The sequence below is a fragment of the Lissotriton helveticus genome, chromosome 8, assembly GCF_964261635.1.
Source record: "Lissotriton helveticus chromosome 8, aLisHel1.1, whole genome shotgun sequence".
NCBI lineage: Eukaryota > Metazoa > Chordata > Amphibia > Caudata > Salamandridae > Lissotriton > Lissotriton helveticus.
The window spans coordinates 1,716,624,243-1,716,648,691 of record NC_136069.1 but is presented as its reverse complement, the minus strand read 5'-3'; the positions used below and the strand labels follow the sequence as shown (position 1 = coordinate 1,716,648,691).

General features: G+C 44.3%; 1 protein-coding gene across 1 annotated transcript; it reads left to right on the top strand.

Annotated features, from left to right (window-relative positions):
• The first annotated feature begins 1,359 nt into the window (after positions 1-1,359).
• LOC144772179 (uncharacterized) lies at positions 1,360-23,928 on the top strand. Its single transcript, XM_078656316.1, has 2 exons — positions 1,360-1,601; positions 22,874-23,928. Exons 1-2 carry the CDS (start codon positions 1,384-1,386, stop codon positions 23,895-23,897), a joined length of 1,242 nt encoding a protein of 413 aa, XP_078512442.1. The 5' UTR covers positions 1,360-1,383; the 3' UTR covers positions 23,898-23,928.
• Positions 23,929-24,449: the final 521 nt, after the last annotated feature.

Here is a 24,449-nt window from a genome sequence, read left to right as displayed (position 1 = left end):
AGCGATACAACCAGCAGCCAGCCGGTGAGTTTCCTCAGCACACAGGGTCCCGCTATCAGGGAGGCAAGCAGGATGGCCAAGGGAATAAACGTTACGAACAGCAGCCAGCCGATGAATTTCCTCAGCACACAGGGTCCCGCTATCCGTTGAGAACTTCCCGTTTTTGTCTCCTGGTCGGCCGGGGGGGCGTGTCTTGCTGGGGGCGCGGCCGTGCACACCTGTGCAGCGCAGGGACTCCTGGTCTTGAGAGTCCCTGCAGCGCGCGCCCTCAGTTTGCTCCGGTGTTCCCTCCTCCTTTTGGTGGCAGACCGCACTCCTGCAGCCTCGACCCCACGCCTTGCACCGCGCAGCGGCACCCGCGAAGCGGGTCCTGCAAGCAGTTATCACGCGGTGGGGCGGTCAATCCCTCCCGGGATACAGGGAGGCAAGCAGGATGGCCAGGAAGATTAGCGATACAAGCAGCAGCCAGCCGGTGAGTTTCCTCAGCGCACAGGGTCCCGCTATCAGGGAGGCAAGCAGGATGGCCAAGGGAATAAACGTTACGAACAGCAGCCAGCTGATGAATTTCCTCAGCACACAGGGTCCCTTGTCTGGTTACTATAACCCGTTCATAAAATAAATGCAAGTGCAATACAACCAACCCAATAAGTGTGCAAGTGGAATTTCATTTTTATGACTCACTTAATTGCTTAGGTTTTGATGAAAAGCATAAACCTTACCCCACACAAACTGCGCTGTGGTTGGGTCAAATCTTCTGGCAAATGAGAAAATGATTGTGCCTCTTGAGAAATTAGATTTATTCAATTTTGTTTTGTTTTTTTCCTGACTGCCTGTGCCTCTCCAGATCAAATAAGGATACAAACAATGCTCTAATATTTCCATTTAGAAACTTAAAGAAAATGTAATTCATTAAATACTTCTATTTGTCAACATTCTGGCTGGCATCCACCTTTGATCATGATATAGATACTTCCATTTTTGTTGCAGGTGATACTGTTTGGCTCCTTAAATAATGTGATGCATTTAATGGTCTTTGTAATCCACTCATACATTTAGAAATGAGTGCTTGAAAGCATGTTGTATGAGCATTAAGGGGGAATTTTCTAAAGTCGGATTTTCTACATCTCTTTAAGACTTGTTCGAACTATCTAGTTATTTTTTTAAAACGTATGTTACTTGTCAATAAAAAAAAAACACTGAACCGCGGTGTGTAGGTAATAAGCCCTGGCCTAGCAAATTCTCCGGATTTACCAAGACTGTTCTAACTTGAAATTTGCCAGTCGTACCTGATTTACCAAATCTCTGTTTGCAATGGCTTTTGATATAATGTCTGAACTTTCTTTCAATCCAACAGACAGTGTGTTCCAGAGTAAATTTCAGAAAATGGACCAAGAAGAGTTTACACATTTTTTGAAGTCTCGTTTAGTAAAATCAAGAAAAGGAAAAGAGATGGTCGTGAATTATTCAGAACTGAAAAAAGCTAGAGAAAAGCAACACAAGACAAAAAACAGAAATCACAAATTGCACAAAATGGCCATTAAAACTGAGGAAAATGTAAGCCAACCAACTCATAGTAGCACACCAGAGAGAAGTGTGGAAAAGTAAATTTTGTCATGTTATATGTGCCTACGTGTTCCTCAGCTTATGTTATATGTGCATGATCGATATGCATATGTATCCCCCTATGATCGATAAAAGACGCAATTCTAGTTGTGTCCAACTCTTATATGCCAGTTTCCAGTTCTCGTGAAAGCAACGAGTATAAGGCCTATGTAAACCTATGTTGCCACGTTTTACAGTGTGCACGTTAATTCAGAATAATGTCCCCGTTTCTAGGCCTCAAAAGGGCCCGGACACCGGATTCAAGCTCATGTCTCCTGAACCCTCTCCGAGGAGCGATACAGCCCCCACCTGTATCCCTGACCCTTCGCTTACTTCCTGCCTCACAGTGCCCGGCCCGGCCTGGCTCTGCCTGCCTGTCTGCCAAGAGTATGTTATGCTTCTAGTTATCAGTTCAGCCCTCCTTCTCTGCATTCCTAAGCTACTGAATCGCATCAATAGTTTCAGCCATAGTCTAGCCTTTCTGTCTCCATGTAAGAGAAATACTGTATTAATATTCATAGAATATTCCTAGCACACGCAATACATGTAGAATACTGCATGCACCAGCCTTAGTGTCAAGTAGCCATTACCCTGATAACTTTTGGATTCTATCAACATGTTCTCCAAACACCAGATACCAGATATGCCTTAGGTACATGTCGCCCTAACTCCGCAGACTGTAGTCTCCTCTTCTAGCGCAGAAGTCATAGCCCCCAGTTCTCCCTAGTAACACGTCATTGCCCGTTTGCGCGCACCACTAGGTTAGAGGTCCCAGCTCCTCAGGTAGCCCCCTCCATGTTTCCGCCCATTTCATGACACTTCTGTGACGTTCATATCACATGTCTATGTATACGCCCTGTACACGCCTCTTGTTACACCTACTTTATGCCTTATCTTTCGCGACTGCTACGAGTCACGCCTACTGCTACGCCTACTGTATTGAATGTAATGCAATTGCTTTGATATATATACTATGTACTGTTAATGTGATGTTAGCGCTCATTCCATTCCTGCCCCTGGCAGCTGCCATCCTATTCCCATGCAGGCTGTCCTGTTCCTGTCCCTTATGCCTGATTAAAGCCTGTAGACTCAAGATACCTCGAATCCTGACTCTTATTTATTGAGCTATCTGTTTATATGAGTATCCTGAAAAATAGAACCGGTAATTAATTATTTATTTACCACATAATGGCGCCCGAATAGGGACTTGCCCTTTCCCCACGCGCCGGCGAAGCCTCGCAGGCCCCCTGACCCTCTGCAGCCGTGACGGAACCATACCGTGCACGTGCAGATATTTCTGCTTCAAGTATCCCTCAGGCCCACGGAGGAGACGGAGGTTGCGGTCCAGCATCCAGACGAGGCGGTGTGGAACGCGGCGAGTCCCGACCAGAGCCCAAGCCGAGAGTACAAGGTCCGAGGTATCCGGAGGCCCACCTGTAACTGAAGTCCGAAGTTCGTAGTCCGACGTCGTAGTGGTCCAGTCCAGTCCAGTCCAGTCCGAGGCCTTCCGTTCTTGCTGCCCGGTGAGTACCGTTGCTGGGGTAGTATCTAGACAGAGTCATTAATTTGTCTCTGGTCCGTGGGTTTGGGTACGCAGATCCAACACGAAGTGTCCACCTAGGTGGATGCGGGTCCTGACGTGTCTCTTTATGGGACCGGTATGTTTCGTACTGTTTCAGCAGTGCATCTAGTAATTCTAGTAAGTTCTGTTCTCGAGAAATTCATGTGTTCTGTTCTCAGTATACCAGGCAATATTCTGTCCGAACTGTTATTTTAATGTTATTCATGTATTTTTATGTCGTGGTATGAACGTTTTGTCTGATATGTTATTATTGTGATTATTGTATATTGTATTTCAAGTGTATTCCCGTTATGCCTCTATTCTCCAAGTTACGTCAGTTAAAGACCAGAAAAGGGCTGCTCGAGGAAGCAGTCCCTGTCCCTCCTAGGGACAGTCCAGGACATTTTATGTATCACAAGCATGGCTTAAGTGCCATAATATATCTAGACTTATGGTCTGATTATACCAGACATCTCGAAGAGAAATATAGATGGCCTGTATCAGGCACATGGGATGCCGAGTGCATCATGCGAGTAGAAGAAGCATTATGGAAAAAGAAAGCCAGACAGTCCCAGAAAGATGCCATCGAGTTATGGCGCAAAGAATCTCATAAAAGAACTGAAAAAGAAATCAGAAAAACAGAATTAAGTAGAGAATCTTCAGAGAAAGCCCAAGAAAGGGAATTAATCGAAATAGGTGAACGAGTTAAAGCAGAACAGTCAGACAGACAGAGGAATGCCCTTATTAAGGGTATGTATCCTCTTCTTGCCGAGGGCTTGCCAAAGGCAACCCCCGAGGCATCCAGTAATTTTCCGCCATCACTAGTTCCGACTAAGCTACGTCATAAACCGACCGCAGCTGATATTTTTCTGTCGTCCTACTTGGACGATACAGTCCCAGAATATGCAAATCCTGTCCCGCCTGCTCCTGTAAATAATGTAATTCCTGTTTCTCCAGCCACTGGTCCCGTGGGTCCAGTTAATGTTACAGCACCCCCGGTCCAGTCCACAGTACATGTACCCGTTCTACCAGTCACTCTGCCAGCACGTACAGTACCCACCGACGATTCCAGTTTAGGAGCCGTGGGGGGAAGTCCTCCTGGTACCCCGCCTCAACACAGACGTATGACGCTACATGAACTAGCGTTACAGCGTACGCCAAAAGTTCATACCTTCGCAGATATCAAGCGAGCACTTACCGAATGTCGTTATGATCCAGTCCCAGGCGATGGTACTATGGTTATATATTCATTACGTTTAAGACGGGTGACCGACTATTTGGACACCCTGCCCGATATGAAGGAACATCTAGACAGAATATATCGTTTTATCCGTACAGGAAAGGATCCAGAAAGTATTCGCGAAGCCATGGTTCAAAGAAAAGTCGAGACTCAGCTCATGCTTTTAAAGTTTCTAATTAACTGTTTAATAAGAGAACAAGATTATCCAGGAAAAGATCCAGAAGAAATGAAAGTCTTGACCAGGTGGAGTGATCATATAGCCGAGGGAAGACACAAGACACAGAACTGTATAGAGAGTATGTACAAGAAAATCCGTAGGGAAATAATAAAGTTACACGAGAAACGAGAAGCAACACAAGTAACCGAGAAAGAGAATGACTCTTCCAGTGAAGAGGTAGACGACGAGAATCCCTCCAGAATAGCGTATGTAGGTAGAACTAGACTTCCCGACCGACATTCACGCCTAGACTACAAGAAAGTTTTTCCCTCTCCAGCATCAGAACAGTGTTCTCTAGAACAAGTATTCCAGGTTACAGATAAAATCCTGAAATCGCGAATAGGTTATAGCGAGCTCAGTACCATGCATGAACAAGAACTAGCCCGATCAGCAGTCCGGTGGACTACTGATTCGACCACTTTTCCAGATGAAATAGTGGCTCAGACGTTTCTGAAACTGCCCCCAGCCGAGCAGCGACTGGTGGGTATGTATATGATCCAGCACCTCATCACGCTGTATGAGGATCAGCATTCCGATCCAGGTCCCCTACATGATGTATTAAACGAGTTACTCCAGTACCGATGGAAAGGTCTAGGCACCGATTTAATTAGTGTCATTTTAGAACAGCGCCACAAGTACCGAACGTTTCTGAATCCGCATTTTGTTCACGTCTCACCCCCAGAAAGTAAATCATTCTACATAGACAGACAGAATCCGTTACGAGAAGTACATCCAGTCAAGAAAGTGGGTGGTGGTCTAGAACGAGTATTTGTTTACACCCCTATTACAAAGATGGAACTCTTAGAAATGAAGAAGTTAATTCCCTGTCATGACAAAGATCCAGCAGGGTTCCATCGAGAATTAAAGGACATGCTCCGTATGGGAGAATACACGTATCCTGATATCATTAAAATGTTAAAGGTCCTGTTGCCTGCGGGCATATATGAAAAACTCAAAGAAAAAGAATGGGAGGTGGGAGAGAAAAAGATAGATTGGACAGCTCTAGAAACTGAAGATAATACACGTGTACCAGGTACCGGTCTTGGGGATAAAGCTAAAGAATTGCCCGAACTGTTAATACAAGTTTTGCCAAGATTACTAGCCACGAAAAAGGAAGATTGGGATGCCATCTCAGCCTGTAAACAGAAACAAGACGAAGATACTAGTGATTTTTATTCTAGGTTTGAGAAATGTTTTATTATTAATAGTGGTTTGAAAACAAGTAGTGAATCATACCCTCATCTTTTTGTTACTAAACTAGTCGAGAATTCAAGTCCACAAGTTAAAAACCGAGTTTTGAAAGTCGAAAGTACCTGGCAAGCTAATACTCCGTCACAAATGTTACAAATGCTCCAGTATCACCAGAACAGAATCAGGGAAGAACAAGAACACGAAAGGAGACGTATGAAAGACACGAAAATGAAAGTATTAGTTGCACAATCTGTTCCCCAAGACAGTCAGAAGAGGGGTCCGAATCAAGCCAGTCATCCTGCAGTTCCCGTTAAAGGGACTTGCAATTACTGTAAACAGCCAGGTCATTTTATAAACGAGTGTGCAGTTCTGAAACATAACATAGCTACTGGTAAAACTAAAGAAAGACCACGTCCGCCTAGACAAGAACAAGTCTCACAGACTTCTCAGTCACCACAGAATGCACAACAGACAGTTACAGTACCGCAGCCTATAGCTGCAACACAGCATGTTACACAGCAGATGTACCAGTATGCACAGTCCGAGTATCCAGATTATCAACCGTATTCATGAAACAGCCTAGAGAGGGAGGTAGGCTTGCCTCTCATCGAGATACCTGTAGATCAAGAGGGTCCCTATGTACACAGTCAAGTATTAGGGAAAGACAGAAAGTTTCTGATTGATACAGGGGCAAGTAGGACTACCATCAGTCATGACGAGGTTCCAGGGGCTCCGCTCTCAGGCTCTAGAAATGTTTCCCTTGGTTTTTCAGGAAAGCCAATTGTTAATGAAATTTCGAAACCAGTTTCTCTAGAAGTAGGTCCATTGTCCCGAACTACTGATTTGTTACTTACGAAGTCTTGTCCAGAAAATTTGTTAGGCATCAAGACATTAAAAGAATTAGGAGCAGTAATTTGTTGCTCCCCAGAGGGGGTTTGTTTGTTTTTGAGAGTCTTTAAAGGTCATTATGTATTACGAGATTTTGATCCAAGATTATTGAATGTACCACAGCATTTATGGGCGCAAGGTCCAACTGATGTAGGTTGTATGCAGATCACACCCCATCGTGTGACTCTGAAACAAGGTGTAGTATTACCACGAATCCGACAGTACAAATTGCCACCTGAGGCTGTAGCAGCCTTATCCAAAATTATTGACGAACTTATTGCTCAAGGAGTGGTTGTAGAAACTGACTCCAATGTATGTAATTCTCCTATCATTCCAGTCCTGAAACGTACTGATCCAAATGCACCTCCAGTATATCGATTAGTGATTGATCTCTGAGAACTTAATAAATGTATCATTCCCCAGTATCCAGTAGTCCCGGATATTTCTTCCCTATTGACAGCCATTGATTCTGAAGCCACGTTCTTTACAGTTATTGACCTCAAGAACGCATTTTTCAGTGTTCCCATTCATCCAGACAGCCAGTTTCTTTTCGGTTTCTGTTTAAATGGAAGGAGCTATAAATTTACACGAGCTCCTCAAGGTTTCACAGAAAGTCCTAGCATTTACAGTCAAGCACTTAAAAGACAACTAGACAATATTCACATGCCAACTGACACTGCCCTGCTCCAGTATGTCGATGATCTACTGATCACAGCCCGTTCTGAACGTGACTGCGAACGTGCGTCACTTCAAGTCCTGTATTTTCTGGCCGAGATGGGGCACAAGGTGTCCCCTTCGAAGCTTCAATTCTGTGTCCAGCAAGTGGTCTACTTAGGACACTTACTGTCCAAGAGGGGTAGGCAGTTGACACCTGACCGTATCCAGTTAATAGCATGTCTTCCACAGCCCAAGACCCAGAAGGAGGTTCGAGCTTTTATCGGCCTCACTTCTTACTGTAGACAATGGATTCCTCAGTATGCATTTCTAGCCAAACCACTGATACAGTTAACGACACAGGAGGCAGCCGTATCGACTGTCCTCCCTTGGACCCAGGAACATACACTTGTTTTTAATGAATTAAAGAAAGCCTTATGTAATGCACCCGTTCTAGCAACACCGAACTATAGTAAGCCTTTTACACTCTTTGTTACTGAACGTGATGGTACTGCATTATCTGTTCTCACACAAGATCAAGCAGGACAATACAAGCCCTGTGCTTATTTTTCTAGCACATTAGATCCAGTGGCCCAGGCTCTACCTGCGTGCCTCAAGTCAGTTGCAGCCACAGCACTAGCTATCAGACAAAGTGATTCCATAGTGTTAGGACATTCCCTGACAGTACAAGTTCCACACTCCGTGAAAGTTCTTTTAAACCGAACCCAGACTCAGCACTTGACAATTGCACGTTTAACAGGTTATGAACTAACACTGTTCCAGCCACACATAGAAATCTGGCGCTGCAACGTTTTAAATCCAGCTACACTGTTACCGTCAGTTACTTCAAATCCTGCCACACATGACTGTGTGGAAGTTGTTAACACCATGACAAAGCCAAGACAAGACTTGACAGATATTGCATTACCTGATCCCGACCTGACACTTTATGTGGATGGTTCATGTATGAGAACAAGTACAGGAGAACTAGTAGCCGCGTATGCAGTGACTACTGAAACCGAAGTTATAGAGACACATCGTATTGACACCCTGTCTGCTCAAGCAGCAGAGCTAGTCGCTCTGACCCAAGCCTGCATACGTGCCAAGAACCTGAAAGTAAACATATACACAGATTCACGTTATGCATTCGGAGTCGTACACGACTTTGGAGTGCTCTGGCAAGAAAGAGGTTTTATGACTTCTCATGGAACCAAGATTCAGCATGGTCTCCTTATTCAAGCTCTGTTAGATGCAATACATTTACCGACAGCTATCGCTATTATGAAGTGCAAGGCACATACGAAAGTCACTGACATTATTTCCCAAGGTAACGATCTAGCAGATCGAACAGCCAAGCTTACAGCTCAGACTCCAGACATTCCAGTTAACACGACACAGACAGACACTCCAGAACAGACTACTTGTATGACAGTTAAGGACCCTACCCAAGATGTCATAGATATCCAGTCACATGCTACTCCCGATGAAATCAAGAAATGGTCCGAACAAGGAGGGGTCCAAACAGATCAAGGATGGTTGACGAAGGGAAAAGCCACATGGTTTCTCCCCGACTCTATGGTTCAAGTCATTATTAATACCGCACATAGTCCTGCACATTTAGGAGAAAAAGCCATGTTAGACAGTATTCAGAACATTTGGTTCTACAAGCATTTACGAGCTGCAGCCAAGCAGAAAGTCCGTACCTGTATGATATGTTGCCAGTTCAATCCAGGTAAAAGTGTCCCGGTGGAACAAGGGGGATTCCAACCTCCTGACCGTCCCTTTTGAAGTCCTCCAGATGGATTATATTCAAATGGAGCGATGCCGAGGTTTCAAGTATGTCCTCGTAGTTGTATGCGCTTTGTCCAGGTGGACAGAAGCATATCCAGTCCCAGATTACACAGCTGCGACCACTGCCAGGCAGTTGGTTTGTTAGTATTTTCCCCGTTATGGATTACCTAGGGTCGTGTATTCAGATAACGGCCAGCCATTCTCATCTGAACTAATGAAACAAATTTCCCTTCTGTTAGGGTACCAGTGGAAGTTCCATTGTGTACGCCATCCTGAAGCAGCCGGTCTCGTAGAGAGACATAATCAGACTCTAAAAATCCGCATTGCTAAAGTATGTAAAGAAAAAGGTTTAGACTGGCTAGTAGCTCTGCCAGTTGCTCTATTCTATATGAGGATGGTTGCACATTCCAGATCAGGTCTGTCCCCGTATGAGGTCGTATTCGGCCGCCCCCCTAATATGTGGGGTACACCTAGACCCCGAAAGATTACCGATGTTTCCAGTAATATGCTGACAGATTACCTAGCTTCCTTGATGTCTGCCCTACACTCTTGTCGTTCACAGGTTGCCGCCGCATTTCCAGACAACACCGAGGTGAAACCGCATGAAGTCATTCCAGGCGACCTGGTGTTGGTGCGCAACTTCGATCGTTCAAGTCCGTTGGAGCCCCGGTGGAAGGAGCCCCAGCTGGTTTTATTGACAACAAGGACCGCCGTAAAACTTGAAGGCAGAAAAGGATGGGTCCACCTGAGCCATATCAGAAAATTCCATGGATTACGAGAAAAAACTTTTGCTAAGGACTGCCTTATTCCTAAAGACTGCCCAGATACAGACTCTGAATCGAAAATTCCCCTGTTAGAGAAAACTCCGCAGCAGGAGTATAAACAGAAACTCAGGTCTAGTAAAATAAGTCAGCCAGTTTAATTGTTTAAGTCCCTCTCGGGTGAAGCGGTTAGACAGGTTCCTGACATGTATGAGATAGACCCACATAGTGAGAGAGTTAGTCAAAACTCTAAGAGAATCCGTTATCGAAAAAATGTTTGCAGTAGATGCATCGTCACTTTGTTATTTCTTATGTTTTTGAGTCTTATGGTTATCTGCACAAGTTATGCTTTACATTTATGTTTTCCAATTTCACATGTACATATGTTTTCCAATACTACAGTAGAGCACACATTTAGTGACCTGCCTCCTCACGAGCTATCCTATCGTCTTGCTATGCGTAACAATACATTTATCCGAATGTTGCATTATTCACACCAGACCAGCAATGCCACTAATTGTTGGGTGTGTGGTCGACTCCCCCCTTTCCAGACACCGAAGGGAGTTCTGCCACTCTTTCCTTATCCGTTTTCACATAATGGTTCGTGTGGAGCATGGTCCACGTTAACGTCATCCTCAACTGACATGTCCCTTCTGAATCGAACATGTTTCCCAGACAAGCAAGGTCTTTCCCATAGAACAGGGTTAGATCTAGAAAATGAAGTATATGATTTAGGTAACTATTCCTCGAATTTCATGGTCCTGAATGTTCAGTCCGATACTACTCCAGATTTGCCTGCTATTTCAGTATTACCAGTCAAAGGCGAATTATGTGTCAGAAAGAATGGATCCACACATGTAGGACATAGTGATTGTACTACTATTGTCGAGTATAGTGACAGTGGGAAATCTATTTTCAAAGCCTCACGTCATTCTTATTTTGTTTGTGGTCAGACCGCATATGTTCGTCTGCCCCTCGATTGGGATGGAACATGTTACATTGCCTTCCTACTGCCACCAGTTTTTCTAGCCCCATCTGATTATCACAGAAACACGCATCTAGTACACATCAGACATAGAAGGGAGATCGAGTCCCCGATTGTCGATCAAACTGAAACTACCCTAGAACAATATCAAGATTTCAATAAAGGTTTCTTCTTCTTTATAGGACCTGTCCAGAATAGTAAGTTAATCCGTAGGTTAACCAGAACCCTTGAAGCAGTAGTGAATGAGACTACTTCTGCTCTAGGTAACTTAACTGAAGAGCAATCTGCTATGAGATTTGTCGTGCTCCAAAATCGTCTCGTTCTTGACGTCATACTGGCCGATAGAGGAGGAGCTTGTAGAGTCATCGGATCTAGTTGCTGCATTTTCATTCCTAATAACGCGCCGTCTGTTTATTCAGCTATAACCAGACTTCATAAAATTGCCCATCAGTTACACCAGAATCCAGGCACCTGGACATGGTCCGGTTGGCTCTGGAGTATTATTTCCGCCTGGGGATGGAAAGTATTGTCATTCCTAGGTATAGCAGTAATGATCATATTCAGTTGCTGCCTCTGTTTACAATGTGGCCCTGCGATTTGCGGCATTTGTGCTACATCCTGTATTCCTAGTCCTAAGTCCCGTTCCAAGACAATTCGAGACGAGCAAATGATGCTATATGAAATGATAGATGGTATCATGAATATTGATGTTTCCTGATGGAAACGTAGGGCACAAGGAGGGAATGTGGAAAAGTAAATTTTGCCATGTTATATGTGCCTACGTGTTCCTCATCTTATGTTATATGTGCATGATCGATATGCATGTGTATCCCCCTATGATCGATAAAAGACGCAATTCTAGTTGTGTCCAACTCTAGTATGCCAGTTTCCAGTTCTCGTGAAAGCAACGAGTATAAGGCCTATGTAAACCTATGTTGCCACGTTTTACAGTGTGCACGTTAATTCAGAATAATGTCCCCGTTTCTAGGCCTCAAAAGGGCCCGGACACCGGATTCAAGCTCATGTCTCCTGAACCCTCTCCGAGGAGCGATACAGCCCCCACCTGTATCCCTGACCCTTCGCTTACTTCCTGCCTCACAGTGCCCGGCCCGGCCTAGCTCTGCCTGCCTGTCTGCCAAGAGTATGTTATGCTTCTAGTTATCAGTTCAGCCCTCCTTCTCTGCATTCCTAAGCTACTGAATCGCATCAATAGTTTCAGCCATAGTCTAGCCTTTCTGTCTCCATGTAAGAGAAATACTGTATTAATATTCATAGAATATTCCTAGCACACGCAATACATGTAGAATACTGCATGCACCAGCCTTAGTGTCAAGTAGCCTTTACCCTGATAACTTTTGGATTCTATCAACATGTTCTCCAAACACCAGATACCAGATATGCCTTAGGTACATGTCGCCCTAACTCCGCAGACTGTAGTCTCCTCTTCTAGCGCAGAAGTCATAGCCCCCAGTTCTCCCTAGTAACACGTCATTGCCCGTTTGCGCGCACCACTAGGTTAGAGGTCCCAGCTCCTCAGGTAGCCCCCTCCATGTTTCCGCCCATTTCATGACACTTCTGTGACGTTCATATCACATGTCTATGTATACGCCCTGTACACGCCTCTTGTTACACCTACTTTATGCCTTATCTTTCGCGACTGCTACGAGTCACGCCTACTGCTACGCCTACTGTATTGAATGTAATGCAATTGCTTTGATATATATACTATGTACTGTTAATGTGATGTTAGCGCTCATTCCATTCCTGCCCCTGGCAGCTGCCATCCTATTCCCATGCAGGCTGTCCTGTTCCTGTCCCTTATGCCTGATTAAAGCCTGTAGACTCAAGATACCTCGAATCCTGACTCTTATTTATTGAGCTATCTGTTTATATGAGTATCCTGAAAAATAGAACCGGTAATTAATTATTTATTTACCACATAATGGCGCCCGAATAGGGACTTGCCCTTTCCCCACGCGCCGGCGAAGCCTCGCAGGCCCCCTGACCCTCTGCAGCCGTGACGGAACCATACCGTGCACGTGCAGATATTTCTGCTTCAAGTATCCCTCAGGCCCACGGAGGAGACGGAGGTTGCGGTCCAGCATCCAGACGAGGCGGTGTGGAACGCGGCGAGTCCCGACCAGAGCCCAAGCCGAGAGTACAAGGTCCGAGGTATCCGGAGGCCCACCTGTAACTGAAGTCCGAAGTTCGTAGTCCGACGTCGTAGTGGTCCAGTCCAGTCCAGTCCAGTCCGAGGCCTTCCGTTCTTGCTGCCCGGTGAGTACCGTTGCTGGGGTAGTATCTAGACAGAGTCATTAATTTGTCTCTGGTCCGTGGGTTTGGGTACGCAGATCCAACACGAAGTGTCCACCTAGGTGGATGCGGGTCCTGACGTGTCTCTTTATGGGACCGGTATGTTTCGTACTGTTTCAGCAGTGCATCTAGTAATTCTAGTAAGTTCTGTTCTCGAGAAATTCATGTGTTCTGTTCTCAGTATACCAGGCAATATTCTGTCCGAACTGTTATTTTAATGTTATTCATGTATTTTTATGTCGTGGTATGAACGTTTTGTCTGATATGTTATTATTGTGATTATTGTATATTGTATTTCAAGTGTATTCCCGTTATGCCTCTATTCTCCAAGTTACGTCAGTTAAAGACCAGAAAAGGGCTGCTCGAGGAAGCAGTCCCTGTCCCTCCTAGGGACAGTCCAGGACATTTTATGTATCACAAGCATGGCTTAAGTGCCATAATATATCTAGACTTATGGTCTGATTATACCAGACATCTCGAAGAGAAATATAGATGGCCTGTATCAGGCACATGGGATGCCGAGTGCATCATGCGAGTAGAAGAAGCATTATGGAAAAAGAAAGCCAGACAGTCCCAGAAAGATGCCATCGAGTTATGGCGCAAAGAATCTCATAAAAGAACTGAAAAAGAAATCAGAAAAACAGAATTAAGTAGAGAATCTTCAGAGAAAGCCCAAGAAAGGGAATTAATCGAAATAGGTGAACGAGTTAAAGCAGAACAGTCAGACAGACAGAGGAATGCCCTTATTAAGGGTATGTATCCTCTTCTTGCCGAGGGCTTGCCAAAGGCAACCCCCGAGGCATCCAGTAATTTTCCGCCATCACTAGTTCCGACTAAGCTACGTCATAAACCGACCGCAGCTGATATTTTTCTGTCGTCCTACTTGGACGATACAGTCCCAGAATATGCAAATCCTGTCCCGCCTGCTCCTGTAAATAATGTAATTCCTGTTTCTCCAGCCACTGGTCCCGTGGGTCCAGTTAATGTTACAGCACCCCCGGTCCAGTCCACAGTACATGTACCCGTTCTACCAGTCACTCTGCCAGCACGTACAGTACCCACCGACGATTCCAGTTTAGGAGCCGTGGGGGGAAGTCCTCCTGGTACCCCGCCTCAACACAGACGTATGACGCTACATGAACTAGCGTTACAGCGTACGCCAAAAGTTCATACCTTCGCAGATATCAAGCGAGCACTTACCGAATGTCGTTATGATCCAGTCCCAGGCGATGGTACTATGGTTATATATTCATTACGTTTAAGACGGGTGACCGACTATTTGGACACCCTGCCCGATATGAAGGAACATCTAGACAGAATATATCGTTTTATCCGTACAGGAAAGGATCCAGAAAGTATTCGCGAAGCCATGGTTCAAAGAAAAGTCGAGACTCAGCTCATGCTTTTAAAGTTTCTAATTAACTGTTTAATAAGAGAACAAGATTATCCAGGAAAAGATCCAGAAGAAATGAAAGTCTTGACCAGGTGGAGTGATCATATAGCCGAGGGAAGACACAAGACACAGAACTGTATAGAGAGTATGTACAAGAAAATCCGTAGGGAAATAATAAAGTTACACGAGAAACGAGAAGCAACACAAGTAACCGAGAAAGAGAATGACTCTTCCAGTGAAGAGGTAGACGACGAGAATCCCTCCAGAATAGCGTATGTAGGTAGAACTAGACTTCCCGACCGACATTCACGCCTAGACTACAAGAAAGTTTTTCCCTCTCCAGCATCAGAACAGTGTTCTCTAGAACAAGTATTCCAGGTTACAGATAAAATCCTGAAATCGCGAATAGGTTATAGCGAGCTCAGTACCATGCATGAACAAGAACTAGCCCGATCAGCAGTCCGGTGGACTACTGATTCGACCACTTTTCCAGATGAAATAGTGGCTCAGACGTTTCTGAAACTGCCCCCAGCCGAGCAGCGACTGGTGGGTATGTATATGATCCAGCACCTCATCACGCTGTATGAGGATCAGCATTCCGATCCAGGTCCCCTACATGATGTATTAAACGAGTTACTCCAGTACCGATGGAAAGGTCTAGGCACCGATTTAATTAGTGTCATTTTAGAACAGCGCCACAAGTACCGAACGTTTCTGAATCCGCATTTTGTTCACGTCTCACCCCCAGAAAGTAAATCATTCTACATAGACAGACAGAATCCGTTACGAGAAGTACATCCAGTCAAGAAAGTGGGTGGTGGTCTAGAACGAGTATTTGTTTACACCCCTATTACAAAGATGGAACTCTTAGAAATGAAGAAGTTAATTCCCTGTCATGACAAAGATCCAGCAGGGTTCCATCGAGAATTAAAGGACATGCTCCGTATGGGAGAATACACGTATCCTGATATCATTAAAATGTTAAAGGTCCTGTTGCCTGCGGGCATATATGAAAAACTCAAAGAAAAAGAATGGGAGGTGGGAGAGAAAAAGATAGATTGGACAGCTCTAGAAACTGAAGATAATACACGTGTACCAGGTACCGGTCTTGGGGATAAAGCTAAAGAATTGCCCGAACTGTTAATACAAGTTTTGCCAAGATTACTAGCCACGAAAAAGGAAGATTGGGATGCCATCTCAGCCTGTAAACAGAAACAAGACGAAGATACTAGTGATTTTTATTCTAGGTTTGAGAAATGTTTTATTATTAATAGTGGTTTGAAAACAAGTAGTGAATCATACCCTCATCTTTTTGTTACTAAACTAGTCGAGAATTCAAGTCCACAAGTTAAAAACCGAGTTTTGAAAGTCGAAAGTACCTGGCAAGCTAATACTCCGTCACAAATGTTACAAATGCTCCAGTATCACCAGAACAGAATCAGGGAAGAACAAGAACACGAAAGGAGACGTATGAAAGACACGAAAATGAAAGTATTAGTTGCACAATCTGTTCCCCAAGACAGTCAGAAGAGGGGTCCGAATCAAGCCAGTCATCCTGCAGTTCCCGTTAAAGGGACTTGCAATTACTGTAAACAGCCAGGTCATTTTATAAACGAGTGTGCAGTTCTGAAACATAACATAGCTACTGGTAAAACTAAAGAAAGACCACGTCCGCCTAGACAAGAACAAGTCTCACAGACTTCTCAGTCACCACAGAATGCACAACAGACAGTTACAGTACCGCAGCCTATAGCTGCAACACAGCATGTTACACAGCAGATGTACCAGTATGCACAGTCCGAGTATCCAGATTATCAACCGTATTCATGAAACAGCCTAGAGAGGGAGGTAGGCTTGCCTCTCATCGAGATACCTGTAGATCAAGAGGGTCCCTATGTACACAGTCAAGTATTAGGGAAAGACAGAAAGTTTCTGATTGATACAGGGGCAAGTAGGACTACCATCAGTCATGACGAGGTTCCAGGGGCTCCGCTCTCAGGCTCTAGAAATGTTTCCCTTGGTTTTTCAGGAAAGCCAATTGTTAATGAAATTTCGAAACCAGTTTCTCTAGAAGTAGGTCCATTGTCCCGAACTACTGATTTGTTACTTACGAAGTCTTGTCCAGAAAATTTGTTAGGCATCAAGACATTAAAAGAATTAGGAGCAGTAATTTGTTGCTCCCCAGAGGGGGTTTGTTTGTTTTTGAGAGTCTTTAAAGGTCATTATGTATTACGAGATTTTGATCCAAGATTATTGAATGTACCACAGCATTTATGGGCGCAAGGTCCAACTGATGTAGGTTGTATGCAGATCACACCCCATCGTGTGACTCTGAAACAAGGTGTAGTATTACCACGAATCCGACAGTACAAATTGCCACCTGAGGCTGTAGCAGCCTTATCCAAAATTATTGACGAACTTATTGCTCAAGGAGTGGTTGTAGAAACTGACTCCAATGTATGTAATTCTCCTATCATTCCAGTCCTGAAACGTACTGATCCAAATGCACCTCCAGTATATCGATTAGTGATTGATCTCTGAGAACTTAATAAATGTATCATTCCCCAGTATCCAGTAGTCCCGGATATTTCTTCCCTATTGACAGCCATTGATTCTGAAGCCACGTTCTTTACAGTTATTGACCTCAAGAACGCATTTTTCAGTGTTCCCATTCATCCAGACAGCCAGTTTCTTTTCGGTTTCTGTTTAAATGGAAGGAGCTATAAATTTACACGAGCTCCTCAAGGTTTCACAGAAAGTCCTAGCATTTACAGTCAAGCACTTAAAAGACAACTAGACAATATTCACATGCCAACTGACACTGCCCTGCTCCAGTATGTCGATGATCTACTGATCACAGCCCGTTCTGAACGTGACTGCGAACGTGCGTCACTTCAAGTCCTGTATTTTCTGGCCGAGATGGGGCACAAGGTGTCCCCTTCGAAGCTTCAATTCTGTGTCCAGCAAGTGGTCTACTTAGGACACTTACTGTCCAAGAGGGGTAGGCAGTTGACACCTGACCGTATCCAGTTAATAGCATGTCTTCCACAGCCCAAGACCCAGAAGGAGGTTCGAGCTTTTATCGGCCTCACTTCTTACTGTAGACAATGGATTCCTCAGTATGCATTTCTAGCCAAACCACTGATACAGTTAACGACACAGGAGGCAGCCGTATCGACTGTCCTCCCTTGGACCCAGGAACATACACTTGTTTTTAATGAATTAAAGAAAGCCTTATGTAATGCACCCGTTCTAGCAACACCGAACTATAGTAAGCCTTTTACACTCTTTGTTACTGAACGTGATGGTACTGCATTATCTGTTCTCACACAAGATCAAGCAGGACAATACAAGCCCTGTGCTTATTTTTCTAGCACATTAGATCCAGTGGCCCAGGCTCTACCTGCGTGCCTCAAGTCAGTTGCAGCCACAGCACTAGCTATCAGACAAAGTGATTCCATAGTGTTAGGACATTCCCTGACAGTACAAGTTCCACACTCCGTGAAAGTTCTTTTAAACCGAACCCAGACTCAGCACTTGACAATTGCACGTTTAACAGGTTATGAACTAACACTGTTCCAGCCACACATAGAAATCTGGCGCTGCAACGTTTTAAATCCAGCTACACTGTTACCGTCAGTTACTTCAAATCCTGCCACACATGACTGTGTGGAAGTTGTTAACACCATGACAAAGCCAAGACAAGACTTGACAGATATTGCATTACCTGATCCCGACCTGACACTTTATGTGGATGGTTCATGTATGAGAACAAGTACAGGAGAACTAGTAGCCGCGTATGCAGTGACTACTGAAACCGAAGTTATAGAGACACATCGTATTGACACCCTGTCTGCTCAAGCAGCAGAGCTAGTCGCTCTGACCCAAGCCTGCATACGTGCCAAGAACCTGAAAGTAAACATATACACAGATTCACGTTATGCATTCGGAGTCGTACACGACTTTGGAGTGCTCTGGCAAGAAAGAGGTTTTATGACTTCTCATGGAACCAAGATTCAGCATGGTCTCCTTATTCAAGCTCTGTTAGATGCAATACATTTACCGACAGCTATCGCTATTATGAAGTGCAAGGCACATACGAAAGTCACTGACATTATTTCCCAAGGTAACGATCTAGCAGATCGAACAGCCAAGCTTACAGCTCAGACTCCAGACATTCCAGTTAACACGACACAGACAGACACTCCAGAACAGACTACTTGTATGACAGTTAAGGACCCTACCCAAGATGTCATAGATATCCAGTCACATGCTACTCCCGATGAAATCAAGAAATGGTCCGAACAAGGAGGGGTCCAAACAGATCAAGGATGGTTGACGAAGGGAAAAGCCACATGGTTTCTCCCCGACTCTATGGTTCAAGTCATTATTAATACCGCACATAGTCCTGCACATTTAGGAGAAAAAGCCATGTTAGACAGTATTCAGAACATTTGGTTCTACAAGCATTTACGAGCTGCAGCCAAGCAGAAAGTCCGTACCTGTATGATATGTTGCCAGTTCAATCCAGGTAAAAGTGTCCCGGTGGAACAAGGGGGATTCCAACCTCCTGACCGTCCCTTTTGAAGTCCTCCAGATGGATTATATTCAAATGGAGCGATGCCGAGGTTTCAAGTATGTCCTCGTAGTTGTATGCGCTTTGTCCAGGTGGACAGAAGCATATCCAGTCCCAGATTACACAGCTGCGACCACTGCCAGGCAGTTGGTTTGTTAGTATTTTCCCCGTTATGGATTACCTAGGGTCGTGTATTCAGATAACGGCCAGCCATTCTCATCTGAACTAATGAAACAAATTTCCCTTCTGTTAGGGTACCAGTGGAAGTTCCATTGTGTACGCCATCCTGAAGCAGCCGGTCTCGTAGAGAGACATAATCAGACTCTAAAAATCCGCATTGCTAAAGTATGTAAAGAAAAAGGTTTAGACTGGCTAGTAGCTCTGCCAGTTGCTCTATTCTATATGAGGATGGTTGCACATTCCAGATCAGGTCTGTCCCCGTATGAGGTCGTATTCGGCCGCCCCCCTAATATGTGGGGTACACCTAGACCCCGAAAGATTACCGATGTTTCCAGTAATATGCTGACAGATTACCTAGCTTCCTTGATGTCTGCCCTACACTCTTGTCGTTCACAGGTTGCCGCCGCATTTCCAGACAACACCGAGGTGAAACCGCATGAAGTCATTCCAGGCGACCTGGTGTTGGTGCGCAACTTCGATCGTTCAAGTCCGTTGGAGCCCCGGTGGAAGGAGCCCCAGCTGGTTTTATTGACAACAAGGACCGCCGTAAAACTTGAAGGCAGAAAAGGATGGGTCCACCTGAGCCATATCAGAAAATTCCATGGATTACGAGAAAAAACTTTTGCTAAGGACTGCCTTATTCCTAAAGACTGCCCAGATACAGACTCTGAATCGAAAATTCCCCTGTTAGAGAAAACTCCGCAGCAGGAGTATAAACAGAAACTCAGGTCTAGTAAAATAAGTCAGCCAGTTTAATTGTTTAAGTCCCTCTCGGGTGAAGCGGTTAGACAGGTTCCTGACATGTATGAGATAGACCCACATAGTGAGAGAGTTAGTCAAAACTCTAAGAGAATCCGTTATCGAAAAAATGTTTGCAGTAGATGCATCGTCACTTTGTTATTTCTTATGTTTTTGAGTCTTATGGTTATCTGCACAAGTTATGCTTTACATTTATGTTTTCCAATTTCACATGTACATATGTTTTCCAATACTACAGTAGAGCACACATTTAGTGACCTGCCTCCTCACGAGCTATCCTATCGTCTTGCTATGCGTAACAATACATTTATCCGAATGTTGCATTATTCACACCAGACCAGCAATGCCACTAATTGTTGGGTGTGTGGTCGACTCCCCCCTTTCCAGACACCGAAGGGAGTTCTGCCACTCTTTCCTTATCCGTTTTCACATAATGGTTCGTGTGGAGCATGGTCCACGTTAACGTCATCCTCAACTGACATGTCCCTTCTGAATCGAACATGTTTCCCAGACAAGCAAGGTCTTTCCCATAGAACAGGGTTAGATCTAGAAAATGAAGTATATGATTTAGGTAACTATTCCTCGAATTTCATGGTCCTGAATGTTCAGTCCGATACTACTCCAGATTTGCCTGCTATTTCAGTATTACCAGTCAAAGGCGAATTATGTGTCAGAAAGAATGGATCCACACATGTAGGACATAGTGATTGTACTACTATTGTCGAGTATAGTGACAGTGGGAAATCTATTTTCAAAGCCTCACGTCATTCTTATTTTGTTTGTGGTCAGACCGCATATGTTCGTCTGCCCCTCGATTGGGATGGAACATGTTACATTGCCTTCCTACTGCCACCAGTTTTTCTAGCCCCATCTGATTATCACAGAAACACGCATCTAGTACACATCAGACATAGAAGGGAGATCGAGTCCCCGATTGTCGATCAAACTGAAACTACCCTAGAACAATATCAAGATTTCAATAAAGGTTTCTTCTTCTTTATAGGACCTGTCCAGAATAGTAAGTTAATCCGTAGGTTAACCAGAACCCTTGAAGCAGTAGTGAATGAGACTACTTCTGCTCTAGGTAACTTAACTGAAGAGCAATCTGCTATGAGATTTGTCGTGCTCCAAAATCGTCTCGTTCTTGACGTCATACTGGCCGATAGAGGAGGAGCTTGTAGAGTCATCGGATCTAGTTGCTGCATTTTCATTCCTAATAACGCGCCGTCTGTTTATTCAGCTATAACCAGACTTCATAAAATTGCCCATCAGTTACACCAGAATCCAGGCACCTGGACATGGTCCGGTTGGCTCTGGAGTATTATTTCCGCCTGGGGATGGAAAGTATTGTCATTCCTAGGTATAGCAGTAATGATCATATTCAGTTGCTGCCTCTGTTTACAATGTGGCCCTGCGATTTGCGGCATTTGTGCTACATCCTGTATTCCTAGTCCTAAGTCCCGTTCCAAGACAATTCGAGACGAGCAAATGATGCTATATGAAATGATAGATGGTATCATGAATATTGATGTTTCCTGATGGAAACGTAGGGCACAAGGAGGGAATGTGGAAAAGTAAATTTTGCCATGTTATATGTGCCTACGTGTTCCTCATCTTATGTTATATGTGCATGATCGATATGCATGTGTATCCCCCTATGATCGATAAAAGACGCAATTCTAGTTGTGTCCAACTCTAGTATGCCAGTTTCCAGTTCTCGTGAAAGCAACGAGTATAAGGCCTATGTAAACCTATGTTGCCACGTTTTACAGTGTGCACGTTAATTCAGAATAATGTCCCCGTTTCTAGGCCTCAAAAGGGCCCGGACACCGGATTCAAGCTCATGTCTCCTGAACCCTCTCCGAGGAGCGATACAGCCCCCACCTGTATCCCTGACCCTTCGCTTACTTCCTGCCTCACAGTGCCCGGCCCGGCCTAGCTCTGCCTGCCTGTCTGCCAAGAGTATGTTATGCTTCTAGTTATCAGTTCAGCCCTCCTTCTCTGCATTCCTAAGCTACTGAATCGCATCAATAGTTTCAGCCATAGTCTAGCCTTTCTGTCTCCATGTAAGAGAAATACTGTATTAATATTCATAGAATATTCCTAGCACACGCAATACATGTAGAATACTGCATGCACCAGCCTTAGTGTCAAGTAGCCTTTACCCTGATAACTTTTGGATTCTATCAACATGTTCTCCAAACACCAGATACCAGATATGCCTTAGGTACATGTCGCCCTAACTCCGCAGACTGTAGTCTCCTCTTCTAGCGCAGAAGTCATAGCCCCCAGTTCTCCCTAGTAACACGTCATTGCCCGTTTGCGCGCACCACTAGGTTAGAGGTCCCAGCTCCTCAGGTAGCCCCCTCCATGTTTCCGCCCATTTCATGACACTTCTGTGACGTTCATATCACATGTCTATGTATACGCCCTGTACACGCCTCTTGTTACACCTACTTTATGCCTTATCTTTCGCGACTGCTACGAGTCACGCCTACTGCTACGCCTACTGTATTGAATGTAATGCAATTGCTTTGATATATATACTATGTACTGTTAATGTGATGTTAGCGCTCATTCCATTCCTGCCCCCGGCAGCTGCCATCCTATTCCCATGCAGGCTGTCCTGTTCCTGTCCCTTATGCCTGATTAAAGCCTGTAGACTCAAGATACCTCGAATCCTGACTCTTATTTATTGAGCTATCTGTTTATATGAGTATCCTGAAAAATAGAACCGGTAATTAATTATTTATTTACCACAGAAGAAAGACCCACCAGAGGATTTATACGTGCACTGAATGTGGAAAAAGCTATATGTACCTTTCTTCGTTCCACAGCCACAGAAGGACTCATACAGGCGAGAAACCATATTTGTGTCCCATCTGTGGGAAGAGTTTTACTCATTTATCCACAAGGATAAAACACCAGCAAATACATACAGGAGAGAAACCATATAAATGTAGCGAATGTGGGAAGGGGTTTGGCTCCTCATCTCACATGCTACGGCACCAGCTAATACACACAGGAGAGAAACATTATGAGTGTAAAGAATGCGGGAAGAGGTTCAACCAGTCGTCCCACTTGATTAATCACCAACAAATACATATAGAGCAGAAACAGTACACTTGCAAAGAATGCAACAAGAACTTTAGCCATATCTCAACTCTAACTATTCATCAAAGGAAACACACCGGAGAAAAGCCCTACAGTTGTCTGTTTTGTGGAAAGTGTTTTGGTGACTCGTCGTCCCTTAGTACACACCGGCGAACACACACAGGTGAGAAGCCATACAAATGCAGTGTTTGTGGGAAAAGTTTCAGACAGAAATCCTGCCTCGACCGACATCTCCGCACACACACTGGAGAGAAGCCCTTTACATGTAGTGACTTCGGTAAGAGGTTCCGTCAGTCATCACAGCTGACAGCCCATCGGATGATACACACTGGAGAGAAGCCCTTTGCGTGTCTCACATGTGGCGATTGTTTCACCCATAAGGCATCCTTGATCAAACATGAGCGAACCCACACTGGAGAGAAACCTTTTGTCTGCAGTGAATGTGGAAAGGGTTTCACGGATAAGTCTTCTCTAGTTAAACATCAGAGAACACATACTGGCGAGCGGCCTTACACCTGCACTGTCTGTGGGAGGCGTTTTAGGAATAAGTCAGCCCTTGTGAAGCACCAGGCAGTCAAACACACGGAAGCGAAACCTTACACGTGTGCTTACTGCGGAAAGGGATTCCGACAGCCATACTATGTGATCAGGCACCAACGCATACACACATGAACAGGAATCATGTTATTACATTTACCTCTCGACCTAAGGCAATAAGGAAAAACTGAGGAAAAATCACTAGTAGTGTACCATTCCTCCCATCCAGCAGTGCATGTTACGGGTTTTTTTCACTGTAAAGTTTTTTTTTTTTTTTTTTTGCATAACCTGCTGGTGAGGATTTTCAGCTTAAAATGTTTCCATTCTTATTATTTTCAAAGACCAGACTGAATAGAGACTGGTCTTGGTTTATACCAGATGCTGCAGGGTCTGTTCGTTTTACAGACATATTCTAGAACTGTGAACTGTCTGAATCAGGTTCTGATAAAGTTTACTGTATTAAAGATGTATACATTTCTTGAAACTCTTCTGTATTTAAACAATGAATAATTCTTGTATAGATATGAATGTAATTATAAGTAGCAAAAACACATCATTAATTAAAAAACATTTGAAAGGTGAACGCTGCTTGTGTTAAATGATTAATCTAAGAAGGTAAAATTCTCCATATTGTGCTTCTTACAATGCATCAAAGGTGCCCCCTCTTTCAAACTCAAACTAATGAAG

Excerpts from the sequence above, each read along its gene's own strand:
- LOC144772179 (XM_078656316.1), top strand. The coding sequence starts at position 1,384 with ATGGACCAAGAAGAGTTTACACATTTTTTGAAGTCTCGTTTAGTAAAA. Across the intron at positions 1,602-22,873 it reads CCAGAGAGAAGTGTGGAAAA|AAGAAAGACCCACCAGAGGA; the intron begins GTAAATTTTGTC and ends TATTTACCACAG.